Source organism: Acanthochromis polyacanthus, chromosome 17, assembly GCF_021347895.1.
Source record: "Acanthochromis polyacanthus isolate Apoly-LR-REF ecotype Palm Island chromosome 17, KAUST_Apoly_ChrSc, whole genome shotgun sequence".
Lineage (NCBI taxonomy): Eukaryota > Metazoa > Chordata > Actinopteri > Pomacentridae > Acanthochromis > Acanthochromis polyacanthus.
The window spans coordinates 10,205,646-10,227,722 of record NC_067129.1 but is presented as its reverse complement, the minus strand read 5'-3'; the positions used below and the strand labels follow the sequence as shown (position 1 = coordinate 10,227,722).

General features: G+C 40.4%; 2 protein-coding genes across 2 annotated transcripts; one reads left to right on the top strand and one right to left on the bottom strand.

Moving 5' to 3' along the window:
• The first annotated feature begins 3,668 nt into the window (after positions 1-3,668).
• Positions 3,669-7,070, top strand: rfc3 (replication factor C (activator 1) 3). Its single transcript, XM_022209061.2, has 9 exons — positions 3,669-3,885; positions 4,733-4,870; positions 5,049-5,116; positions 5,303-5,400; positions 5,633-5,814; positions 5,924-6,060; positions 6,145-6,243; positions 6,329-6,398; positions 6,493-7,070. Exons 1-9 carry the CDS (start codon positions 3,799-3,801, stop codon positions 6,682-6,684), a joined length of 1,071 nt encoding a protein of 356 aa, XP_022064753.1. The 5' UTR covers positions 3,669-3,798; the 3' UTR covers positions 6,685-7,070.
• Positions 7,071-7,278: 208 nt separating this feature from the next.
• On the bottom strand, positions 7,279-20,310 carry kl (klotho). Its single transcript, XM_022209060.2, has 13 exons — positions 19,467-20,310; positions 18,280-18,710; positions 18,100-18,179; positions 17,785-17,947; positions 16,348-16,453; positions 15,218-15,364; positions 13,930-14,165; positions 11,974-12,169; positions 11,390-11,568; positions 10,683-10,790; positions 10,236-10,347; positions 9,913-10,039; positions 7,279-8,292 (listed from the first exon to the last, which is right to left on the bottom strand). Exons 1-13 carry the CDS (start codon positions 20,181-20,183, stop codon positions 7,958-7,960), a joined length of 2,937 nt encoding a protein of 978 aa, XP_022064752.2. The 5' UTR covers positions 20,184-20,310; the 3' UTR covers positions 7,279-7,957.
• Positions 20,311-22,077: the final 1,767 nt, after the last annotated feature.

The window sequence follows — 22,077 nt, the reverse complement described above, 5'->3', positions numbered from 1 at the left end:
ATAGTTTGACTAACTTAGTAGCATGATGTCAACTGGCACAGATGGGGACATTATTTTTCTTTTAAAAAAAAACATGCATGAACACGTGGCTGTATGATAAAGAAACAAAAAGTTTAGATTTCGACATACCAGACATTTTTGAAAAGAAGTTGTATCATCCAAGAGCACTTCCAACACAGCAGGCTGAAGAACCAGGAGGTAAGAGACACATCCAGCGGTGTATCTCAGTGTTTAGACGCCGCATGGCACCAATAATACAGAAAGAGTGACTTTATTTCGATAAAGATGTGAAAAGCCGGGAGGGGAGGAGAGACTGACTGAGGAATGCTTCTCCCTCCTACATTACCTCAGCATAAAGACGGGCTGCAAGCAGGTGTTGGTGCTACTGCTGCAAGTGTGTGTGTGTGTGTGTGTGTGTGTGTGTGTGTGTGTGTGTGTGTGTGTGTGTGTGTGTGTGTGTGTCTGTGTGTGTGTGCGTGTGTGGAGTATGACTATGACTACTTTTCATGTAAAGGCACGTGTGTACAAGAGAGACAAAAGGAAAGAAAAAAAGGGGCAAATTACGCACTCAAGGCAAAGGATACTGAAGGTTTTGTCGTGGAAATGATTAAGCAGATTAAATAGCTGCACGTAGATCAGTCTAAGACAAACAGACTTTGATTAAGAGGCTTGGGGCCCTCTTCCCCCTCCTCGCTTCTCCTCTTCACTCATTGCTGAGCGATGTGGCTCAGGGCGAAAGATTTTTCACCTCAGAAGCGCATTCCTCCACAACACATGAGGTAATGCTTTACACTGATTCTTATCCTGTGTAAATCTCTCCAACTTCATACTCCTTGCTACTGCAGCCACGCAGCCTGTGAGCTTTAATCAACAGCTCCTTACAGAGCTGTCGATGGACTGTGGAATTCCTCCATTTTGCCAGAAAACACTGAATTTCACATTTTGGAGGGAATGCATTGGGTCAGGAGTGAAGATGTGTAATTTGTACATTAACCCTGATGATGATTGCGCCTGTTGAGGCCTGTACTTTTAAGGAAAAGATGTGGTCAAGGTGGAGAGTGTAGTATGGACTGTTATATGTAATGCAATATATTTGTCAGACTGCTCAGAAAGCTCAAGAGGGATTTTCTGGGGTGGAACAGTATTGACTTTAATTCATCAAATACAAAGGAGCTCAGCAATGGGAAGTTTGCAGCAGTTTAAGTGTACAAAAATGGCATTTAAAAAGCTCACAATAGGACATTAACAATAGAAGAGCTTTCTGAATAAAGGATAATCATGGTGTTTTATAATTTATCTTGTGATCTGCTTTCTTCTGCTGCTTGGAGATTGACAGACTGTATTGTTTGACGTTCATCATGGGTGATTCTGGCGTTGTATATCAATAAAGTTCTATTTTTCAGACGTTAGCATTTGTGTGTTTTTGAGCAAATCCCTCATTTAAATGACTTTCTATCCTAACAGATGAACAGAAACTACTTTTTCATTAGATGCAAAATCAGCACCAAGCTATTATAAAATCGCATTAATTCATAAAAGTTTAACTAAATTTATGAATGGACTTCCCATTAATAAAAATCATCTTGTTTGGAAGAACTTGTTAAGTTGGCCACAGATGTCACACTGCTGTGATGATTGATCTACTGTATATTAATATAGCTTGGATTTCAATGCAAGCTACGCTAACATGCAGAGACATGCTTCATATATAACATTCCTGTGACAGAGAGGTATAGTTACCTGGTTCAGGTTGAAGGAAAGCAAAGCAAAAAATAAAGAAGAGGGGAAAAAAAGCAGAGAACGGAAGACAAGGTGACATTTGACAGGTGTAAAGAAAGTTTTAATAAAACAATTAGAAAAAAGTAATGAGTAACTGATGAGATTGCTACTGTCTCTTTAACTGTACAAATCAACGTCCCTGAGGAAAAGCACATAAAACATCTATGGAGAGACATTTATGCTGAATTATGTAAGCTGTGTTATCTTGACAGTGTGTAATGTGGCTACTGTGTGAAATGTGAAACACAACAAATCCTAATTTTGACAACAAACATTCTCCTGCATTTGGTCAGATAAGAGAAGAAAAATGTCCTTTCCAACTTACTGCACGACAGAAAACGTGGCATTAAAAATATTGCACTTGGTGAGGGAATTTTTAATTCTTTGGATGTCGGTCTAAATGGATTTTGTGCAACATTATTTTCTTTTAGCTCTGGCTACCAGCTAGCCCCTTTTCATTAATGCGTAACAGCATGGTGACATTGCACGTTCTTGCTTTTGTCGCCTGGGATTAACTGTTTCACATTCCTTTGTGGCATCAGACGGTGTCATTGAAAAGATGCTATCCTTTAACCCTCCTCTCTTGAGCTTTCTCTCAACAACACAAACCTCATCCAGGACTGTTGTGGGTCGTACACACACAAATGTCTACCGAGAGTCACGCAAGAGTGACACAAGTGAAGGTCATGTCTTGTGGACTGCTGGGCTGATATAAGACATATTTCATCAAAAAAGATACTACATGTGACTCTAAGGACGTCATGAATATCTATGATGCTAAATTCCCTGTTGATTTGGAAATAGATTTAAAACATGATGGAGCAAAACACGAATTGTTCAATACTGAAATGCAACAGAAAGAACTTCAAGATAGAAATTGCTTCAAACATGTGTTTCTTAATTTTTCTACAGTGGCATATGATATAGAGCTGTTATCATAAAAGTTGTGTTATTCAGGTAAAGCAATCACAATAAAAATAATAATAATTGAAAGATAACAATAGATAAGAGGATCATTCTGTAAACAACTGAAACAAGTAGATAATAAATGGCTCAGGGGCAGCATCTAAGTGTTTTACAGTCTGCAATAACAAAAAATAAACCCAGAGTAAGACAGTCTGCATAGTGTACACTTGTGAACAAAACTTTACATACACTTGTAAAGATCATGTATATCATGGCAGTCTTGAATATCCAATGACTACAGTGAGAAGAGGAGAGATGAAAGAAAGGGAGCATCAAACTCACTGTAAAGCATGGTGGTGGCAGTATCATGCTCTGTTGCAAAAACTAAATGGAATAACAAAAAACAGAAGATTACTCAAAAAATCATCAGCCTAAATGTTGGGTCTTGAATGCATTTGGGAAGGAGACAAAAAGATGAAATGGCTAAAATTAAAACACCAGATTTAAGGCTGGCCTCCCCATAATCGTGACTTCAACCTCATCAAGAACCTGCAGAAGGTACTGAAGAAACAGGTCTGTCAGAAAAGATGTTACACTGACTTGTTTTTGGTGCCTGCCACGTGTTTCAGTCTTTAAAAAGAATAAATGCCAGATGAGTCACTGATATAACTAAAGCCTGGCACGGTATACATGGTGTTTACAAGTGTATGTTAACGCTTGTTCACAACTCCTCAGTGACGGCAATTTGCATTTTGCTAATTGCACTAACACTGACAATAAAGCTGCAAAAATGCTACAGAAACCAGATGCATGACATAATTCTGCCAGACTGCAGTTATTAAGAGCCTACCAGACAAAATGCAGCTGTGTTTGATGCCACGTCAAGATGTTAATCACGACTTTCCAACTTACTGACAGCCTGACGTTTTCATGGCGTTGAGGAGAATTTTCGCTTCGCCTTCAGCAGTTTTGACTCCTTCGACTCTCTGTAGCTCCGGAGGAAACGGGCACAGCGCGGGTGTGTGTGAATAGTATTTCGCGGGAGAGCTGCTAGCTGTGGACTGTTTATCTGCTGTCAACACGGGCTTTAACGTCTACTGACTTTATAACACCATGAGTTTATGGGTGGACAAATATCGTCCGACCTCCCTCGGGAAACTGGACTTCCATAAAGAGCAAGCGACTCAGCTGAAGAACCTGGTAAGAAAGAAAACTTGCTCATGCGTGCTAACTGTTTATTCGGGTTAGCATTAGCATCAGTCGAATACCAGTTTAACTGCGTCACCAAGATAAATGGTTTGCTGTGCTGTTTGGGCATTTTTCTTGTAAATATAACATGCACAACAATCAGAGTTAGGCTATTTTATTTCAGTGGACAGTTTAAAGTATTAGCGGCGTTTTGAGGTAACGTTAACATCATTTATGTCTTAATATATTTTATTTATTTAGCAGAATGAGAGCACAACACAAATTTTAGGTTGTTCATTTCGCCCCACGAAAGCAGAATATCATTCAAATTATATTTTTTCCCAGTTTTGATTATTCATAAGCATGCAGAACAATCATATAAACAGAATATCGCAATTATTTATCTTTAAAACTAATTTCACGCGCATTTCTTCTAACTAAATGAGCAAAACAAATAGAGTAGTGAATGGTGAATCCAAGGAACACTTGGATGAATTGGGTTTTCATTTATTTAGTTCTAAATTGGTTACGTTAATCTCAATAAATAGTAGTACTGTGGTGTCATAGCCTTAAGATTTACTAGTCTGGAAAGTTGTAATTATTATGTTTTTGTTGGGTCCTTAATAATTAAATCACTTTGGTAAATTCAAACCATAAATAACACTGTACTGGACACAAGGGATCACTGATTGGTGCTGTTCTGTGGACCAACCCCTTACTAAGACACTTTATCGTGGTTTTACCTCAATTTTGTTACCCATCTAGCTAAGAGCATGTACATTACTGGCAGACTTGGGGAACGTGTCTGTTCTAAGAAAACCTTTTCCAAATAGCTAAAACCTCTTTGTGAATGTTTCAGGTCCAATGTGGCGACTTCCCCCACCTGCTGGTGTACGGTCCGTCGGGTGCCGGGAAGAAGACCCGCATCATGTGTCTGCTGAGGGAGTTGTATGGAGCAGGAGTGGAGAAGCTTCGCATAGAGCACCAGACCATTGTGGTGAGAAGAAAAATAATGAAAATACACAGTCACTGTATTCTCCCACCACAAAACTGCCTTTCAAAGTGTCGTTCACATGCAGCACCTCTTATCAGTTCTTCTCTCAGTCTTTGTGAGTTTACAGTTAGATTGTCTGAAGATTTAAGTGCATCACTGGTTTCTGTTTTTTTGACTCCAGGCTCCCTCAAAGAAGAAAATTGAGATTAACACAATAGCCAGCAACTATCACTTGGAAGTCAACCCAAGGTAGCTTACATCCATTTTCTGCTACATTGTATTTTTAATCCTCTACATTATTTCTGCTTTTTTCTATTTCATTTCTCAACTGTTGTTCCTGTTATTTGGCAGATTAAGATCTGACTTAGGTCTTTTTGGTTGAGATATAACATTATGTGTTGTGAGACTTAAGTATCTTTTGTCTGTGTTGTCCAGCGATGCAGGAAACCAGGACCGTGTGGTGATTCAAGAGCTGATTAAAACTGTGGCTCAGTCCCAGCAAATCCAGTCAAGCACCCAGAGAGAATTCAAAGGTAGAAGAGACAAATATCCCTCTGTGCCTGTTTAGCCTTTGAATACTACTCCATATGTTAGAGGATTGTATGAACAGATGGGTGTATGTCTCTTGTAAACATATGGTTAAAGGAAAATATACAATTAGAGGATCATCGCTGCTCTATGAACTAGTTTCCCCTGATATCATTGGTCCTGTAGAGCCATATCAGCCCGTCACTCTTGGAGTAACTGGCACTCTTTTGTTCTCAGTGGTGTTGCTAACAGAAGTGGACAGACTCACGAAGGATGCCCAGCATGCTTTGCGTCGTACAATGGAAAAGTACATGGCTACCTGCCGTCTCATCCTCTGCTCTACCTCCACCTCCAAAGTCATCGGACCCATTCGGAGCCGTTGTCTGGCTGTCAGAGTTCCACTGCCGAGCACAGAAGAGGTAAGAGGGAGATGGTGTGGTTTGGCTGTAGTAACTTATCTGAATTTTATGGAACATGTGCATCAAGCTCATGAGATTTTCACAGTTTCTCTTTGCCTATGTTTTCCAGGTCTGTAGTGTTCTCACATCCGTCTGTAAAAAGGAGGGTCTGCTCCTCCCACCTGAGCTGGCCAAACAGATCAGTGAGAAGTCTGGTCGCAACCTCCGCAAAGCCCTTCTGATGTGCGAGGCCTGCAGAGTGCAGCAGTAAGTTAGGACAAAACTTACTATGATTTTTCCACCGAGTTATCTGTAGATTAGCATTTACTTATTAGCCTACCTCTTTTGTAGGTATCCGTTCTCAGTGGACCAAGACGTCCCAGAGACAGACTGGGAGGTCTACCTGAGAGAAACAGCTAATGCCATCGTCAGCCAGCAGACTCCTCAGAGGTAGGAAAGATAAGAGTGAGAAGAGGAGGTTTAATTGGTTCTGTTAGTTATTTGAATTCTGAATCCCTCTCCATCTCTGTTCTAGGTTGTTGGAGGTTCGAGCCAGACTATACGAGCTGCTGACTCACTGCATCCCTCCTGACGTTATCATGAAGGTACAACAATTTATCCACCTATCGAAGCGCTAAACGGTATGCAGTAATTTTTAAGGCAGTGAGTATTCATTTTCCTTGTCCAATCATCTAACAGGGTTTGGTGAAAGAATTACTGAGTAACTGTGACGGCCAGCTGAAGACAGAGGTGGCCCACATGGCAGCCTACTATGAACACAGACTACAGCTGGGCAACAAAGCTATCTACCATCTAGAGGCTTTCATCGCCAAGTTCATGGCCATCTACAAGAAGTTCATGGAAGACGGTCTGGATGCCATGATGTTTTGACTTTGAATGGACTGAAATACCTAAACTTTTGACAGGAAATCAAAATCACTCATTTATTTTGTGGTAGCTCTCTTTTTTTGTCCTAACATGACTTTCAGTGGACTTGAGACAGATTTGCAGGTGTATTCTTTCAGATGTTGTTGTGACATCGACACAACTCACCTCAAAATGAGTCTCATAGCGATTGTCGCCTAAAACCTCAGCACTGTACACATGTATGTAAACTTGAACTGTGGCTCTAGTAGTGTAAAATATAATAAAGGTGGTGTAAAATACCAAACAGAACCATTTTGATAGAGGCAACCAATGACTTGTATTACATTTAATATACAACATTTGGAGATGTTCTCCATAAGAACATTAAAATAAATTGCTTTGTTTTTCAACATGTTGTGATCTTGCTTTATGGATATAACCAAAGAATGAACAGACTCAGTATAGGATTATTGCCATAGCACTCACTATTTGGTCTGTAGCAAACCTTTTTTTGCATCAGCACCTAAAATCCTGAAAATTAGCTACACGAGGATGGCTATTCTGCATCACAGTGCTGCCTCCAAAACTGTTACGTTGATGAAAGGGATGGAAAGGTGGTGGGAGAGATAAGGAGTTTATATTGTGGATGTAATGCAGCAAACTTACACATTTTGCAAACGTGTAATTTTGAGTTCAGTTAGGCACCAAGGACAGATGAACAAGTACTCTCTACAGACACGAAACTGCAAAAACTGGTGAGAAGAACATATCAAGAAAAAACATTTATATTGTCCATCTTTCGTTGTGTGTCTAAAATAATTCACAACATGTCTAAGGAATTGATAGTGCAGTCTTACTCCTCATTATGGCAAATGTTTGTGACGTAAAGGTGGAATTCATTTGGTAAAATGAAGTGGCTGTCAGGCCTCTCGATCCAGTCCCAGTCAGCAAACTGTAAATGACTGTGCAGCTTCATTTGAAGTTCAGCTACTATATTGTCCGTCATGGTATAACTCATTTTATATGTTTACCATTTGCGTTAGTGCCTCAGTGGAAGAAATGGGAACTGGTTGATATTCCAAAGCAGTCTCCTTACAGTATTCTAAAACAGTTTGTAACACATTTACATCAACTTTATGCAACATTTAGCTACAACAACTAAAATGTGAGGCTGATTGGACCGCTTCCTTATTCAGACCACATTTAACATAAATTATTATTAGTTAAAACTTCACAGGAACTCTGCAAAGCTTCTTTTAAGGGTCACTCATAAAAAGACACAAAGCAAATCAGACCTTCAGTAACACTCCTTGTGTCTCTTGGATGAATAGTAAATAATGAGGCCCAGGGTGATGAGCACCCCTGAACCCACCAGAGTCAAGAAGCCCACCACAGGGCTCTTGGTCAGAACGTGGCAGCCCAGGCAGGGCTGAGGCAAACTGGGACACTGCTGGGGTTCGGCTCCCTGAATGGGGAAGCCGTTGTGATGGATGATGTTGCGATAGTTGGAGAGGGAGGCCTTGTCGAAGACTTCCTCGTGGACTTGGCCGTACAAGCCATACCCAGGGTCCCTTTGGTCGCTCAGCGCATAGGCAAAGTAACCCTTCAGGTTCACCCCATCCAGAGTGTGCGCTGTGGACGGAGGAGGAAAAACACAACAGGTGAGATGTTTGATGCTGCATGTGAAGGGGAGGTGGTGGGCTGGCTGTGACATGTTTAAATCCCACATTTATCATCTACAAGTAGTATAAAAACAGAATTGCTTGTAACACATTTTATATTCATTAATTAGAACTGAAATTGTTTACAGCTAAATATTTGTAATTTACTCATGAAGATTTTTGTTTGTTTACAGCTACAATACAGTGTGTAATAACAAGCTGCTTATTAACCCTTTGAACCCCAAAACCCACTGAGCAAGACTGAAAAGTGTATTAGCTTTAAGAAAAATTGCCAAAATGACACCAAAGCCTGAAGCCTTATTTATATACTGAAATTTTTTTCCGCCAATATTGGTAACACCTCGGGGCACTGGGGAAACACAATGTGTGTCATTTGTCTATATTTTTATCTGTTGTAAACCTCTATTTTCAGAAATATTTTTCACATTTATAAAAATATTTTGGCACGACAATGACACATTGCTGTTAATGAAAAATGAGCAATATTTCGGTTTCTTTTTTGACAAAATATGCTGCAACAATTAAATATTTATCAGGATTTATTTACATTCATTTCCTTTTTTTATGTTCTTGGTCAAAATTATCTTATCCTCACACCAGAAATACACAAGTGTAACCTAGTAATTCATACTCAGCTTGAATAGGTCAAAGACTCAGCTTTAAAAAATGTACAATGTGTTAAAGAATTCAGATTATATTCATGCAACCAGCTATCCTGAACCTTAGTCCGTCTTCCATGGAGCTGCTTAAACTGCTCCTTTTCAATGCAAGATCTTGTCTGTGAATTGTCGCCACCTAGTGGTCAAAATGTACACTACAACATACAAAACATAACGCTATGTGAACATAATAATGCACAAAAACCGCAAGGTTTCAAAGTGTCATTGTCCTCACTGAGTGTCATTCAATAAAGTTCATAAAGGCAGGCCACTGAACAGCAAGTGACTGTGACTCAACAGTGTGGTGCAGAGTGTGGCTCTGTTGATGTTTGCAAATATGCATGCGCTAAGTCAGCTGACTATCCAGGGTCAGTGCCCTAAATATCTGTCTAATAATTAAGCTTCAGACAGGACAGAAAAAGGGAACATGTCACTTGTAGAGGACTGAACACTTAGTACACAAATGTACTGTAGCAATAACAAAATTAATACCCAAGCACACTGCATTAATTCTGTAAGATCTCAGCGGCAAAATACAGCGCCCTCCATAATTACTGGCACCCTTGGTTAAGATGTGTTGAAAGCCTTAAAATAAATTCAGTTTTTATTGCAGAAGCATACTTTCACACTGAAGATTGTACGAAAATGTATTACAGGAGAAGATTAGGCGCTGTTTTGTTGGCAAAAGGCGGTTATACAAAATATTAACATCAGGGGTGCTAATAATTGTGGCACACATGATTTGATGTAAAATAATTACCCCCCGCCACCCCACTGAATAATTTTGCTCTTTTTTTCCATTGCGGTCCTATGTTATTTAGAAAAAAACGAATCTATTAGAAGCTAAAGAACACATCTTAACCAGGGGTGCCAATAATTACGGAGGGCGCTGTATGTGTTTGTAGTCCCACCTTTCAGTGCTTCATTAATGTAGTTGTACAGGTAGTAAACTCTCAGGCTGTCTTTGAAGCGGGCTGGATCCTCCTGCACCCCATTAGCCATCACATACACCGGCACATCAGAGTAGTGTTCCTTCACCTGAGCAACAACGTCGGTTATTTAACTCTAGCAAAGTTTGTTACACTGAAACAAGAACCAACTTGAAAGTTTTCATCTATTGGGAAAAAAAAATGCTGGACACAAGAGGGAAAAAAATACATTTACACAAGACGCATTTAGATCAATACTCAAGTTTTTAGCTCTTCATAAAAAAGAAAACTCCCTCCAGTCTCACCCAGTTGAGGGCTTTCCTCAAGCCCCAGGGCACTACAGGGGACAGGATCGGGGACATGATCCACGTGGTGTCGATCATGTGTTGGACCTCGAGCATGGCGGTGTAGGTGTATCTGCAGTCATGTAGAGAATACAGAAAAAACAACAAAAACATCTTATCAGTTGTAATCTCCTGCCTTTTAAATACTATCAGAGAAACAAATTTGCCTCGTCTTCTATTTCTAAAATGAACTACTTCACCACCCAGACAACTATTAATTGTTACGTAGCTATAGTAGGAGGTGTCCAGGGCAGCGATTAAGATGCCAAACATGTAACCTCAGTGTCCCTGGTTAGATTCAGAGCAGAGACTTTTTGTTGCTTGTCCCTCTTTTCACTTGTTTCTTGTCTGCAGGACTTGACCCTATCAAAAATGTACATGTATGTGCAAAGAAAGAGTTTTTCTTACGAATCTTCTTTGGCGTGAGTCACCAGTTTGGTGGTGAAGTGGCTAATGGCAAAGAAGTCATATGTCCCCTTCACTAACTGTCTGTCCACCTCGTTGAAAACTGGCAGGCTGTGGAAACGCACACAGGAAATATGGCATTTTAAACAAGAGACAGTAAAACAGCAGGATTTACAAAATACACATTAGTTGTTTTGGCCTTGGCCTCATTAATTGTGAAGTTTTCAATAACTGTAAAGCTTTAAAACTGAATTTACAACCACTGTGGGACCTATTAGTTTCCATTTACTTCAATGGTGTGTTCACAATCAAGACTTACAGCATCAATAATCAAATTGATTGTTGCCAGTTATTTTCATGTTGCGTGAGAATGCAGGAGAATGAAAGAAAAGTTCTTCACCGAATGTTTAGAGCGTTGATGGAGATACTAACACACGCAGGCACATACTCTCACTAACAATGCGAACATGCTGATGATAAGCAGGTCTAATGTTCATTATATTCATTTCTAAACATTCCCACAACAATCTGGATTACACCTTTGAATAATCCCAGTGTAAAACAAACCGCTAGAGCCGGAATTACAACAATACATCAAATGACAGAGGCTACCTGATCTGTAAATGTTTTCTCATTGTGACTGTGAACAGCAATGCTTCTTCTACATCCGACAAAGTGACTGTACTTAAGTGTGAATGAGCTATTAGTACTCAAGTGAGTTGAGCTGACGCAGCCAGCTCCTCATCCCCACAGGATAATCCCCGCTGCCGAAGATGGGCTCCGCGAACCAGCCAACGAAGAAGTCTAAAACCCTTTTAGCCGGCTCCACGTCTTCTCGGCTGAAAGAAAACGCTGGTTCCACCCAGTCCATGTGCAGAGCCAGAGACACCTGAGACGACGCGGAGTGTTTTAGTACAGACGAGAGCTTTTGCTTTTACCACCTTTAAACACGACAAGTGTACTGGCACACAATGAAGTGTTATATTTTCATGACTTCTGCTGTATTAGAAAGAGTCAACATACATGGATGAAAAGTTAATCCTATATACAAATTTCCTCAATTGATATATGTGATTTCTACATGGCAACAGATAGCTGCTTAAATCTGAAATAATTTACGGAAAGTGATGCGAGAATTAAACAACAAAGACTCTTTAATGCACCAAGTCAAATGACAAAATAGCATTTTGCAAATTACCTCGTTAAGTGTAACATTTAGGCAGACATACAGTATATACAGCCATAAACTTATACATTTAAGAAAAAAAGACATCAACAGTGCAGTATTACTGACCTTTCCTCCCTGTAAATGTCTAAACTTGCGGTCATACGCGTGCCAGGCCAGGGCGTGAGCTCTCAGCATCTGATGGGCCTCCTCATAGCTCACCACCTCATCATTGGGCTCATTCAGGGTGATCCAGATCTTCACATAGTCCCCCATCTCTCTGTAGCAAAGCTTGGCATAGTCTGCAAAAGCCTTAGGAGTATCCCTGAGAAAATATATTAAATATGGAAATGTTATTTTTGGGCTGCACAGTGAAGTAGTGGTTAGCACTTTCGCCTTGCAGCAAGAAGATCCCTGGTTCAAATCCCGGCCTTGGCCTTGGTTCTTTCTGGATGGAGTTTGCATGTTCTCCTTATGCATGCGTGGGTTTTCTCCGGGCCCTCCGGCTTCCTCCTACAGTCCAAAACTAGAAAAGCACTCAGAGAGTGCAGACCTCCGCCAAGGATAGAGAGGAAAACAGGAAACCCATGCAGTAAAGGATCATGAGCTGCATCTCTGACACAGTTCTGTTTATGAATCACCTTCTTAACCAGTTGAGCTATCTGGACACCTTACTCCAATTTGTTGGACGACATACTAACCTATGATGTTTACCTCTGCCAAGGAGTTTATGTGACACCCGGCATTTGTCTGTCTGTCTGTTAGCAAGATAACTCAAAAACGCCTGGGCAGATTCACATGAAATTTTGTTAGGATGTAGACTATGGTAAGAGGAAGAGCTGATTTAATTTTGGTGGCAATCCGGAAAGGATCCTGGATCACTTTGAATTTTTTAGTATGTTTTAGTATGTGATCCAAAATAGGACAAAAACATCATAGGTTAGTTTTTGGACCACATACTAAAACACATTAAAAAATTTAAAGTGATCCAGAATCCAGGATCCTTTCCGGATTGCCACCAAAATTAAATCAGCTCTTTCTCTTACCATAGTCTACATCCCCTCAAAAATTCATCTGAATCTGCCCAGGCGTTATCTTGCTAACAGACAGACAGACACACAAACGCCGGGTGTCACATAACCTCCTTGGCAGAGCTAAATATGCTGAGGTTAATTGATGACTCTAAATTGCCCGAAGGTGTGAATGTGATTGTTTGTCTCTATGTGTAGCCCTTTGATAGACTGGTGACCTGTCCAGAGTGCCCCCTTCCATCACCCTGAGTCAGCTGGGATAGACTCCAGCCCCCCATGATCCTAATAAGGAGTAAGTGGTGTATAGATAATGGATGGATGGATGAATTCCTTCATTAGAACATTTGGTAGTGAAAAAAAATCATTAGCTGCAGCCCTAGTATGATGTCAGTGTGTAGTTATTACAATAAACAGATTTCAAACCACTGTTAACCTCATTCACAGTCATCCACTCACATGAAAGAGAATAAATGAGTGAATATCCTGGATTTTTGATTTTTGATTGCAACATTTACACTCATCTGCTACTGTACTATGGCTCAGCAGATTTCCAGTTTAAAATCAATACTAAATGTTACCAATCAGGTTAAAAATACCAACACATCAGAATGCTCCACTATCAAACACGTTTTAAATATTGTGAGTTTGGGCTTAGCATTATCTGTTTATTACAGGAAAGTAAAGACTCGACAGCATGTGATAAGGAACGGCTTCACTTCGATGAGAACAAGAACAGACTGTTTCTGGGAACATCGTTGCATGTTTACTTTTACATCAGACCAATCTGTCAACTATCGTAAATAGTAATAAACCACGCCTGATACAGATGGCTGCTTATTAGTTGTGTGTTTGGAACAGAATTTCCAAGTTGTGACGGTCATCAAACTTGCTCAGCATTCATGTAATTTAAATTCATATTAGAAACCCGCCCGTAAGGAGCAGAAGTGAGAAAATGTAATGGAACTTAGAGGGTTCGCATCAACCCGTCATCATCGCCTCCTTCAGGCATCAACAACCGTAAGAACCCAATTTCTATTAAAATGCTGTACTCGACCTGTTCAGCCACTTGTTGGCGGCGTCCAGCGGGGCCGGCAGGCTGCTGCGCTGCCGTGTGTGATGCCACAGAGTGACCACAGGCGTGACGTTGGCCTGCAGCAGCTGGCGGCTGAAGCAGCGGTAGTAGCCCAGCAGGGTGGTGTTGGGATGAGCCACGTCGCCGCTCGGCACCAGAGCCGACCAGTTGAGGGAGAAGTGGAAGTGGTTTACCCCAATCTGTCTGATTTCTTCCACCTAAGGAGAGGGAGGAGGGTATAAGTTTGTCGTGTCAGTGTGTATACCCTGATGATACAACACTCACATACAACCAGAGTGAGCTCACCCTTGTGTAAAATCATATAATAACTGCTTTATTCCTAAGTTGACAAGTATGGTATTTCATCTAACGTACAATCAGTATTAAATACTCCAGAAAGACTATATGGAAATGCAAGCCCCAAAGTAGAATGTCATGGCAACAAAAGTGACCACAGCTGTGGCACACAACTTAGAAATCCTGTTATTTGTGGTGTCCAATCAGAATAAATGCATGAATATGGTTATAAAGTGATACGAACACCAGAACTTTCTTAGTGGTATTGGTAAACTGAGAAGAAATGCAGTTACTGGAAGATCATGTATTTGTGAATCATCTGACACTCAATATTTCACCAGGGTGAAACTCACTTCTGTTGCACAGTGTAAAAATGTATTTTAAAAATGTAGCTTTTTCATTCTAAATTGTATCTTTTTGATATAAAAACGTATTGCTGAGGCAACACCCTTTACCAGAACATTACAATCAACTTTCCTGCAGATTATTAAACTCTAACTATTTGTACATCGAACGGTTTGAATATGTAGCACATTCTTGCACACTAATAAGTGCTACCAACCGGTGCATCTGCTAAATAAATATGACTAAATCTTATGATCTCACTGATCATGATGTTTTGGTTTCCAAATCTTTGTTCTCCTGCAAATTTGTGCCTCAAATTTAAAAAAAAATAAACATTTCTACATGTTCTAATTATTAGGTTAATACTAAGAAAATCTGCAGTATCGAGTTATTGTTTTGTATTTTGGAGTTGGTGATCTGACAAACACACATGAGATCAGATTAAGAGAGATAAACTTGTTCTTAACTATTTGAAATTACAGCATGTTCGAATGTCTCGTGTTCACTCTGTGCTTGATATGTTTTCTGGGTAAAAAAAAAAAGACTTTTCAGTACGACAGATTTATTGTTGTTGTCCTCTGCTTTTGAAGCTTTTTAAAACGTAACTGTAGCGATTGGAGAGCCAGACCTGCTGTCGGATGGTGGCGTAATCAGCACAGTGTGGGTTTCGGCGTAACGGAGGTGAACTGAAGCCCTCCAGCTTCATCAGCTCCCCGTTGTTGACGTTCCAGCGGTAAACACTGGGGTCTGTAAACTGGCTGGGTGTGGACTCCACCTTTTACATGAGGAGAAACAAAAAAAAGAAAAGCACTCCAGTGTAAACAGGCACATGCAAGCCTTCAAACACTACATTTACTTAATACACACAACTGCAAATGAAGGCCAAATGGGGCAAATCGATGCTCGCGGTTGGCTCTGTGCTGCTTATCTAAGCTTATGTGGTTTATGATTAAGTCATGAACTGGACTTTCACCATGAGAACTGTGTGTTCCAAATAATGTGATGAACATGCAACAAAAAGGAGACAAAAAGCAAAATAAAGTAGTAATAATAGGATTTAAAAATGCCCATCAGAGCTGTGAGTGGGGCCTGTGTCTTACAGTGGGTTCTTCATTTAACAGCACAATAAGTTGGTGTTCATGAGTGGAATTATTGTGAACCACAGTGTCTTCTTTTGTCTTTTGCAGAGTCAACAAAGCTTCACTAAATATTAGCGACATTTACAGCATCCTCAATCCTTAAAGGTAATGTAGGCAAGGTAATAATTTCTTAAGTTTATATTTCTGAGGAAGCATTCTAGTCAGATTCTAATGATGACCACACACCTGACATCACATTCTGAAAATCTAAACGTGACATGGTAAAATTCAAATCCTTACTTTCTAAGATTCAAAACGCAGCATTCTATGATGAAAGAGGAGAGGAAAAGTTCAATAAAATGGTAATAATAGGACTTAAAAAATGTCTCATGGTGAGCTTTTTTCATATAACAGCACAAAGTTGGTGTTCAAAAGTGGAATTAATGCGTAATACAGTGTCTTCTTTCTAAATATTAGTGACATTTAAAACATACTGAATCTGTGAACCAAAGTTAATATGGTCGAGTTCATATTTTCTCAAGCTCTCACTTCTGAGGATCATTCTGTTTCATTCATTACCAGACATATGACTTTCTATATCTTTTAACAACTACACATACAGTGTACACACTCCTTCCGTTTTAAGCATACAATATGTTGCACTCAAATAAGCACAAACCTGTATCGAGTTGGCTGACACCCCCCACGCAAAATCACAGGGGAAGACTCCTTGCACTGGTCTGTTCTCTGGAAGTTCTGGGAAACCATTTCTCTGGATGACATTTCTGTACAAATGATGACAGAAGAGCAGACTCCAGTCAGTGCTAAGAGTGAGAATGTAGTTCTGTAGTTTAGATTTATCAGAAAAGATCAGGGAAGTCCTTCTACTGATGTAAAATGGAACTAAATCTGTGGTGCGTTATCCACTTGGCTTTTGTTTTCTTAATAAATTCTTTAATTTTAAAGATGATACATAAAATGCCAAAAATGGGTTGCAGAGCCACTTGCCCAGCTTATCTGTATTTAAAATATTTAAAATATGATATCTGTATTGATATACTTGCAAATTACACCACATGCTGGTGAAAAACTGACAAAACGCTCAAATTTTTGGGACTCAAGGGTCGCAATGTGGTAGTCATCATTTTAAATTTACTGAAGTGTTTTCCAAAATAGATGTTGAAGACATTTTCGCACATCCATTAATTGCGGATATTTGTTCAAAATATATCAGTACAGATAGTCTCTTATTTCATTTATGTCTGTTTAAAATCAACCAAATGCACGGTACAAAGGGAAACTCCACAAGAGAAATCCAGATCTGCAGCAGACAAGCATGGCGCTATCACATTCTATTAATCTTAATCCTCCTGTTGTCTTCACTTATGGGCACCCAAAAAAAATATTGCTTCTTTGTCTAAAAAGAATACAAAAATTCAGCAAAAAATTCCCCAAATTTCTGAAAATTTGCAAAACCTCCAGGAAGAAAACTCCAAAAATTCCTTAAAAATTTCCCTTAAAAAAATTTATTTAAAAAAAATCCCCCAAATTTGGCAAGAAAATTCCTGTAAATATTTTCAAAAAAATGAATAAAAATCTTCCAAAAAATCCCCAAAATGTCTTAAGTGACTACATTTATCAGTAAAACTTCTAATATTTTCTTTCAGAGCATTCACAAAAAAAGATTGTCAATGTTTTTGGACATATTGTTAACATTTCTTTTATTTCCACGAAAAAAAGTTCAAAGAGTTCACAAAAATGTTGAAAATGTGGACATCAGAAGTTTGACGGTGAAAATATATTTTTTCTCCACATTTTCAAACTTTAAAATAAGTCAATTTTGACCTGCAGGATGACACGACGTTTAAAGGATAAATTAAACACACATCTGCACGAACCTCAGTGGAATTACAAAATCACTGCTGGTTCCATCTTAATACACACCTGTAATACCAATGGCAAGTTTATTTATAAAGCACATTTCACAAGAGGTAAACTTTACATTCAAAAAATACAGAAATAGAGGCATAAACATGAGAAACTAGGTAACAAAGACATCATAAATACAATAAACAATGCAAGACAACAAGTGCTACACACACATACAAAGACACACCTGTAAAAGGTGGCAGATGTCTTCGGCTCTCTCTTCATGTCAGGAGTGTTGAAGTCCACGTAGTAAAGTCCCTGTCGGATGCCATATTCTCTGTGCCACTCAAAGCCGTCTATCAGAGACCAGGCTGTGTATCCGATCACATTCACTCCATCAATGATGAATGCTGAAACACAAACACGAAAAGACACATGTGAGGATGCCAGATTAGACGTCTTGTCCTCACCACGTCATGTGAAATAGGACATATTTTAGCTGTGGTCGTGTAAAGTTTAGCTTTTCTGGGGAGTTGTTATGAATGAATGAAATCAAACTCACATTTCAGCGCCTCTGCGATGAACCTCTTGAGGTAGTACATGTGTTTTGGGTCTTCTGTCTTGGTGTTGCCGCGGCTGTACCTGCAGGGACAACAAGGCATTCGACACTGCAAACATCAGGGCCATAAATAGGACAAGTTTTCATCCCAGAGGTACAAACAAAATCAGCATCTAAACCTACCAACCGCTCTGCACCACAAAGATGGGCGGCCTGTCGTATTCTGCGTTGACCCAGTAGAGCAGCATCCTCAGGTCCAGGATCTCCTGCTGCCCGAACTTCAGGCTGTCATTGATGAGCTGGAAGCTGAGGGCCGCTCCGTGAGAGAGGGCGAAGAAGTCAGCGGTTCCCCTCACCTGCTCCCTCTCCTCTTGAGTGAAGGAGGGCAGCCGCGAGCCCAGCCTAGCCTTCATGCAGGCGGGGTAGTCTCCGTCTGTGAACAGCGGCCGGGCGAACCAGCCCAGGACGTGGTCCAGGGAGCACTGGCACTCTCGCAGGCTCTCCAGCCGGGTGCGACTGGGCGTGATCCAGTGGGAGGCCAGAGCCATGGACAGTTTCCCATGCTGTCGGGGACGGTAGTGGCGGTCGTAGAGATGCCACGCTGCTGCATGAGCCTGGAGGAGAGAGACAGATGAACAGAAATGAGGAAAATCAGTCAGAGGCGATTGCATGCAGTAAGTGCAGCTTAGGCGAGCAAAACATTTGAAAGAAGCACAGGGAGACATCTGTGCAACAAAATAAAAACGCAGATGTCATAATTAGTAGAGGATTCACAAAGTTTTTAAAAAATCTATAAAAGCAAAACAGCATAAACAAGAACAAAGTATTAAGTACATATAAGCAGTGGTGCAAAGGGTATTTACTCTCTTAAATACTTCATACCCAAAATCCAGAGAGAAATATTTAAGTTTCTACTCATTGTCTTGAGAGCTACTAAATCAAATTATCAGCCATAACATAAGCTGCAATATGTTTTATAGATTAAAATGACATAACAGTTTATAAAGTTGTCATTGCTCCAATAGCTGCAACATAAAGTGAATAAAAAATGCTTCTGTCACTTTAATTGGATCAGTTACAGTGATCCAAAAGATTTATACACAGTAGTAGTAGTTTAGTACTACTAGGAACCATCTTGACATTCCTTGCACAAATATAAGACAATAAAACAATGTAAGACAAAATAAAGAACAGCAAAGTAAAAAAAAAAAAATCAAATCGTAGAAAACATCATAAAGCTATATTTCACTTTTAGGTTCAGAAAGTAATCTTATTTGAATAACTTACGCACTTCAATTAAGTTTGCACGTTAATTAAGTGATTAAGTGAGAGTGAAAAAACTGTTAAACTTGTCAGACTTTGCCTCCCACCTTGAGCAGATTGTGTCCCACCCGGAACGGCAGGTCAGGGTCGTTCTTTATCCCGGGAGCGACCACTCCCGTGCCATATCCGAGGCGCGCAACCACAAACGGGTTGTCGATGGTGATCCAGTACTTAACATCATCCCCGAAAGTGTGGAAACAGAAATCCGCGTAGTCCTTGAAGATCTCCACCAGCTCCGGGTTGCTCCAGCCGCCCAGGCTCTGCTGCAGGTGGTCGGGCAGGTCCCAGTGGTACAGCGTCACCACCGGCTGCACCCGGATCTCCTTCAGCCGCTTGATGAGCGTCCGGTAGTAGTTGGTGCCGATTTTGTTGTAACTCCCGCGTGTGCCGTTGGGAAATATCCTGGACCAGGACAGGGAGAACCGGTAGTGACTCACCCCGAGCTGCCTGATGGCTCGGATGTCGGCGTGGATGTTGTGGTAGCTGTCACTGCCCACGTCTCCAGTGGCCATCCGGTTCCCGCCGCGCGTAAAAGTGTCCCAAATGGAGAGGCCTTTGCCGTCCTTCTCAAACGCGCCCTCCACCTGGTACGCAGCTGTGCCTACCGCCCATATGAAGTCCTCGGGGAAGGTGTCGTAGAGGAAAGCCTGGTCTCCTGGATAGGGCAACTTACTGAAGCGACTCCACGTTTTCAAACCAGCGTTGGGTTTCGCGGCCGCATAGGTGAAGGCGAGAAAAGTCAAAAGGGCGATCAGATCTGTCATGATGCCTGTCCCGGAGGTTCAGTTTTGTTTTTTGTTTTTTTGGAAATGGTCTTTACTTGACCATGCTTGGAGGCTTTCAGGGACTAAACAGAGGACTGTGGAGTGGAGCCAGCCAGCTGTGAACCCACCACAGGCCGCCTCTCCAAATCTATCAATTATTAGCCAAAGCACCTGACGCACGAAGGTCTCCAGGCGCGACATGATGTTAAGAGCCCCAAATGATCAATCGTTTGCATAGCAAGGACACATTATCCCTTTAAACAACCAAATGGATAAACACGAGGGCCTCATATTGAATTCATGAGTGTGTCCAGGTGAGGTGGGCGTTTCTCTAAAACGAAGCTTTTTGCTTTCAGTGACCCAGGTGCAAAATCCTCGATATGATCTCAGTAACAGCACCATTATCATGCAGATAATCTCATAAGTCTGTTTAAATGTCAAGAGCACCAAAAATCATCTGCATTTCTCCCTGAACAGTCGGAGGATGATGTGGGGGAGAGAAGGGGAGGATTGAAGGGGTGAGGAGAAGATAAGCAAACAGCAGAGTCAGTGCACCCTGCTGCACCACATTACTTCCTTATCTTCCTGCTTTCAGCTCAGTTGCTTGGAAACTCAGACATCCTCCTGTTGGCCATCTTTGCCATCTGCATGAATATCTGAGGAGGTGTGAGGCTGTTGGTTCGTGTGTTTGAGCTGCAAGAAGTTGTGAACTTGCAGTTTTAGTGACGACACCTCAGATTAAAATGCCTGTTTTATGGATAAACCTTATGTTAACCTTTAATAGTTTACACATATAGTTAAAGATAAATAAATGCTTTAATGTCACTGTAAGTCTAAAATAAATGAACACATAAAGACAGCAACCAATACTATTTTTAGTGTGTAGAGCTAAGATCATCAGTGAAGGATTGACAGACACTAATCAATTGATTGTTTAGATTATTTCTGAAGAAAAAATGTCATTTAAAATCTTTTTTTTAAATAGTTGAGGTCTGGATGGTTCTTCAGACAAATATGTGCCCATTGTAATTTTGAAAATTTTTCTTCCATGTTATAGAACAAATGATTCACCAAAATAAATCCGCAAACAACTAGACTAACTGATAATGAAAGTAAAATTGAAAAGCTTGAAATTGTGAATCAGTTTTATGCCAAGCTATGAAAGAACTAATTGTTATTCCCAGAGAAAAATCAGGAATATTTATAAAAACATAATCTACTAACGGTCTGTTATAGACGTTTGTGTGTTAAACCCTTTGTGCCATTCAACTGCATTAACACACACATTTACATATATATGAAAATAAATCATAATCATATCATGAAAGCAAAATGGTAAGTGTTAAAAGAAATATGTTTCCTGGTGATGGGATTTTAAAAAATGAATGAATAATTGTGGCAGTGCAAATTAAAATGTCCAGGTCCTTGCATCCTCCCTGTCACCTGTTTCATCAATGATAAAGCAATAAATGTCAGATCAACAATAAAACCCAGATTTAAGACATCAGGTGACACCGGATCAACAGTGAGAGAATCTTAATCAATAGACATCCTTATTGAATTATTAAATCATCAGTGCACAATCAAATGTGTGATAAAAAGGTGAGCACTTTACAGACTGTAGCTCAGTGAATGTGAACGGAACCTTCCCTGTTCCTTGACAGAATGGACCGACCTGGGGGCCGCCTCCCCGTCTGCCGCCCCCAAAGACCATAGACCAGGGGTGTCAAACTCCGTTCCTGGAGGGCCACTATCCTGCATGTTTTAGATGCTTCCCTCTTCCAACACACCTGATTCAAATGATCAGGCTCATTATCAGGCTTCTGCTGAGCTTGATGATGAGCTGATCATTTGAATCAGGTGTGTTGGAAGAGGGAAACATCTAAAACATGCA

Excerpts from the sequence above, each read along its gene's own strand:
- rfc3 (XM_022209061.2), top strand. The coding sequence starts at position 3,799 with ATGAGTTTATGGGTGGACAAATATCGTCCGACCTCCCTCGGGAAACTG. Across the intron at positions 5,117-5,302 it reads CACTTGGAAGTCAACCCAAG|CGATGCAGGAAACCAGGACC; the intron begins GTAGCTTACATC and ends TGTGTTGTCCAG. Across the intron at positions 5,815-5,923 it reads CACTGCCGAGCACAGAAGAG|GTCTGTAGTGTTCTCACATC; the intron begins GTAAGAGGGAGA and ends TATGTTTTCCAG.
- kl (XM_022209060.2), bottom strand. The coding sequence starts at position 20,183 with ATGACAGATCTGATCGCCCTTTTGACTTTTCTCGCCTTCACCTATGCG. Across the intron at positions 18,180-18,279 it reads TTTGTGGTGCAGAGCGGTTG|GTACAGCCGCGGCAACACCA; the intron begins GTAGGTTTAGAT and ends TTGTCCCTGCAG. Across the intron at positions 8,293-9,912 it reads CATTAATGAAGCACTGAAAG|CGCACACTCTGGATGGGGTG; the intron begins GTGGGACTACAA and ends CTCCGTCCACAG.